Raw genomic sequence first — 2,456 nt, 5'->3', positions numbered from 1 at the left:
AGGGATGGGGCAGCCACAGCTTCCCTGGGAATTCCATCCCAGCCCCTCCCCATCCTCCCAGGGAGGAATTTCTTCCCAATATCCCACCTAAACCTACTCTCTGGCAGTGGGAAACCATTCCCTGTTCTCCTGTGGGATGTGGCTGGCAGGAAAATCCCTTTCCCTCGGTGCCAGCTCCCACTTCCAGGGCCAGCAGAGAAGGAACGAAGGCAGCCGGAAAACTCCCGGCATTCCCAGAGACTCACCTCCGGAGGGGATTCACGATCTCATCCCGCAGAATTCCCTGCACATTCCTGTCACTCAGTGGGAAGGGCATGAAGAGCATGGAGTCCAGCACGGACGTGCAGGAGAAGAGGCTGTGGAAAGAGTGGGATGGGTTTAATCCCGATGGATTGGGAGCAACGGTCGGAACCCAAAATGCAGGTGGATGGTGACAGTCGATGGCTGGGATGCTCAAAATTCCATGCATGGAATGACAGGGAGGTGAGGGACAGCACAGCTGGATCAATGGACACTGGGAGAAAGCAAGGGAAGAGCTCAGGGAGAAGGGAATTCCTACTTGGCAGCCAAAACTCAGGGAAAGGCCCCAGGGAGTCTTTTCCTCTCCAAACAGCCCAGCTGGGACCTGCCGGGTGGGTTCTTGGGAAGTGATTCCAGCCACAACTTCCAGGGACAGAGCCAGCGTGGTCCGAGTCCGGAAAACTGGGAGCTCTCAGCACCCTGGAGGACAAGACACACGGGAACGGGGAGGGGGGTTCCTCAGGGCTGGAAAGCCTTCCAGGGTTGGGAATGAGCTGGAAAAGCAGCCTCAGGGCTCCGTCTCCGTGGTTTTATCCCGCTCCGCGCTCGGTGAGCTTCCAGCCGACGCGGAAATCCAGGGAAGTGCTGCGATTTAGGGATTAAAACCCTGCTCAGGGAAGCCATTTCCTCACCTGAAGAGAGCTGCATCCATGTAGCAGGAATTGCAGTGGCCTTGGATGCCCTTCATCCGGCCCCGCAGGACGCGCACGGCCGCCTCGTTCCGGAGGGGAGGAAAACTCTCCGGAGGAGCCTGGGGAAGAACTTCCCGTTCTCCTGCAAGGAAAACAAATCCCTTGGAGTCCCCAGATCCTCAGGAGCAGCTCAGCCCTTCCCTGATTCCCCCCCCAAGAGTCTTAAGCTGAGCCTAAGACTCCAAGGTGGCTGCTCAATCCGGGTTTTCCTGGTTTCCCAAATCACTTAGGACCTCTCGCGCCGGTAGGGATGTTCCCTACGGAATTTTTTTAGGTTGGGAAAGACCTCTGAGACCTTTGGAGTCCCCCCCTGAAGCCAGCAGTGCCAGGGGTGTGGTGGGGCACGGATGCCACCAGAACCCAACACTCAAAGCAGGTGAAGGACCTCCCTTCTCCACGGGGAGTCTTCCCGGTTTTCCCGCTTCCCGGAGGACTCACCGTATTCCAGGAGGGATGGACGGGCGTCGGGAAGGCTCTGGAAGCGCTGGTCGGGCTGGCAGGAGTTGAGCCTCACGAAGAGGCCGCGTTTTGGGGCGCAGTGGAAGTAGGACTTGCCCAACCACTCGCCCCCGGTGACTCCCTTGTCTTCATCCTGGAGAAGACATCCGGGAATGGCAGGATTTATGGGATCACGGAGTTGGAAAAGAGCTCTGAGGCTCTGAGAACCCCCCCCACCACTAAACCGTGTCCCCCCCAAAGGGCCACATCCACAGGGATGGGAAATCCCTCCAGGAATGGGGATCCCACCCCTGCCCGGGGTAGCCCCTTCCAGTGCTTTACAGCCCTTTCCAGGAAGGAATTTTCCCAATATCCCGCCTAAACCTCCCCTGGTGCAACTTGAGGCCGTTCCCTCTCGTCCTGTCCCTTGTCCCCCGGTAGTGATCCCGATCCCACCCAGTTCCACCTTCCTGTCCCCTTGGATCCCCCCGATCTCCCATTTCTCCAGGATGAGCCCCCCCAGCTGCTCCAAACCCTTCCTGGCTCCGTTCCCTTCCCGGGAAACGCTCCCAGCCCCTGGATGTACCCGGAGATTCCAAACCTGCCCCTCACCAGTTCCACTCCAGCCATTTTCTCCTTGATCTGGGGCAGGAATCCCAACCAGCGGATGATTCCCGACACTTGGCTCCCCTTGTCCAAGGCGATCTGGACCATGGAGTTCACTTCCAGGGGGGAATTCCCACCTTCGCCCTCCTCGCCGCTCTCGCTCGTCTCCGCTTTCCTTGGATTTGGGGGTCCCAAACCCACGTCGGAGTCGAAGGACGGAAACAAACCTGGCGGACGACACAAAACACCGGGTGAGGCGGGAATTCCATCCCAAACGGATGGAACCTCTGGATCTCCCCTAATTCCAGGTCTGTTTTGGAATTCCGGGCCACACAGACGAGCACAAGGTGTAATTCCCAATGGATGGCCAAGCTGGTCCAACAGGATGACAGGGAATCATAGAATCAGCTGGGTTGGAAA

At 58.3% G+C, this 2,456-nt stretch overlaps 1 protein-coding gene across 1 annotated transcript in view; it reads right to left on the bottom strand.

The window, feature by feature from the left end:
- LOC108509953 (ubiquitin carboxyl-terminal hydrolase CYLD-like) overlaps window positions 1-2,456 on the bottom strand; it is a 13,857-nt gene that overhangs the window by 6,524 nt on the left and 4,877 nt on the right. Inside the window, exons 2-5 of the mRNA XM_017839570.1 lie at window positions 2,043-2,346; window positions 1,431-1,584; window positions 933-1,074; window positions 246-356 (exon numbers count right to left, since the gene is read on the bottom strand). Of these exons, the coding sequence (XP_017695059.1) occupies window positions 246-356; window positions 933-1,074; window positions 1,431-1,584; window positions 2,043-2,346 (711 nt within the window). The remainder of the gene's footprint in view (window positions 1-245; window positions 357-932; window positions 1,075-1,430; window positions 1,585-2,042; window positions 2,347-2,456) is intronic.

Source organism: Lepidothrix coronata, unplaced genomic scaffold (assembly GCF_001604755.1).
Source record: "Lepidothrix coronata isolate B3197 unplaced genomic scaffold, Lepidothrix_coronata-1.0 Scaffold438, whole genome shotgun sequence".
Classification (NCBI taxonomy): Eukaryota; Metazoa; Chordata; class Aves; order Passeriformes; family Pipridae; genus Lepidothrix; species Lepidothrix coronata.
Note: the sequence above shows the minus strand (reverse complement) of the source record. Positions and strands in the feature narration are given on the sequence as shown.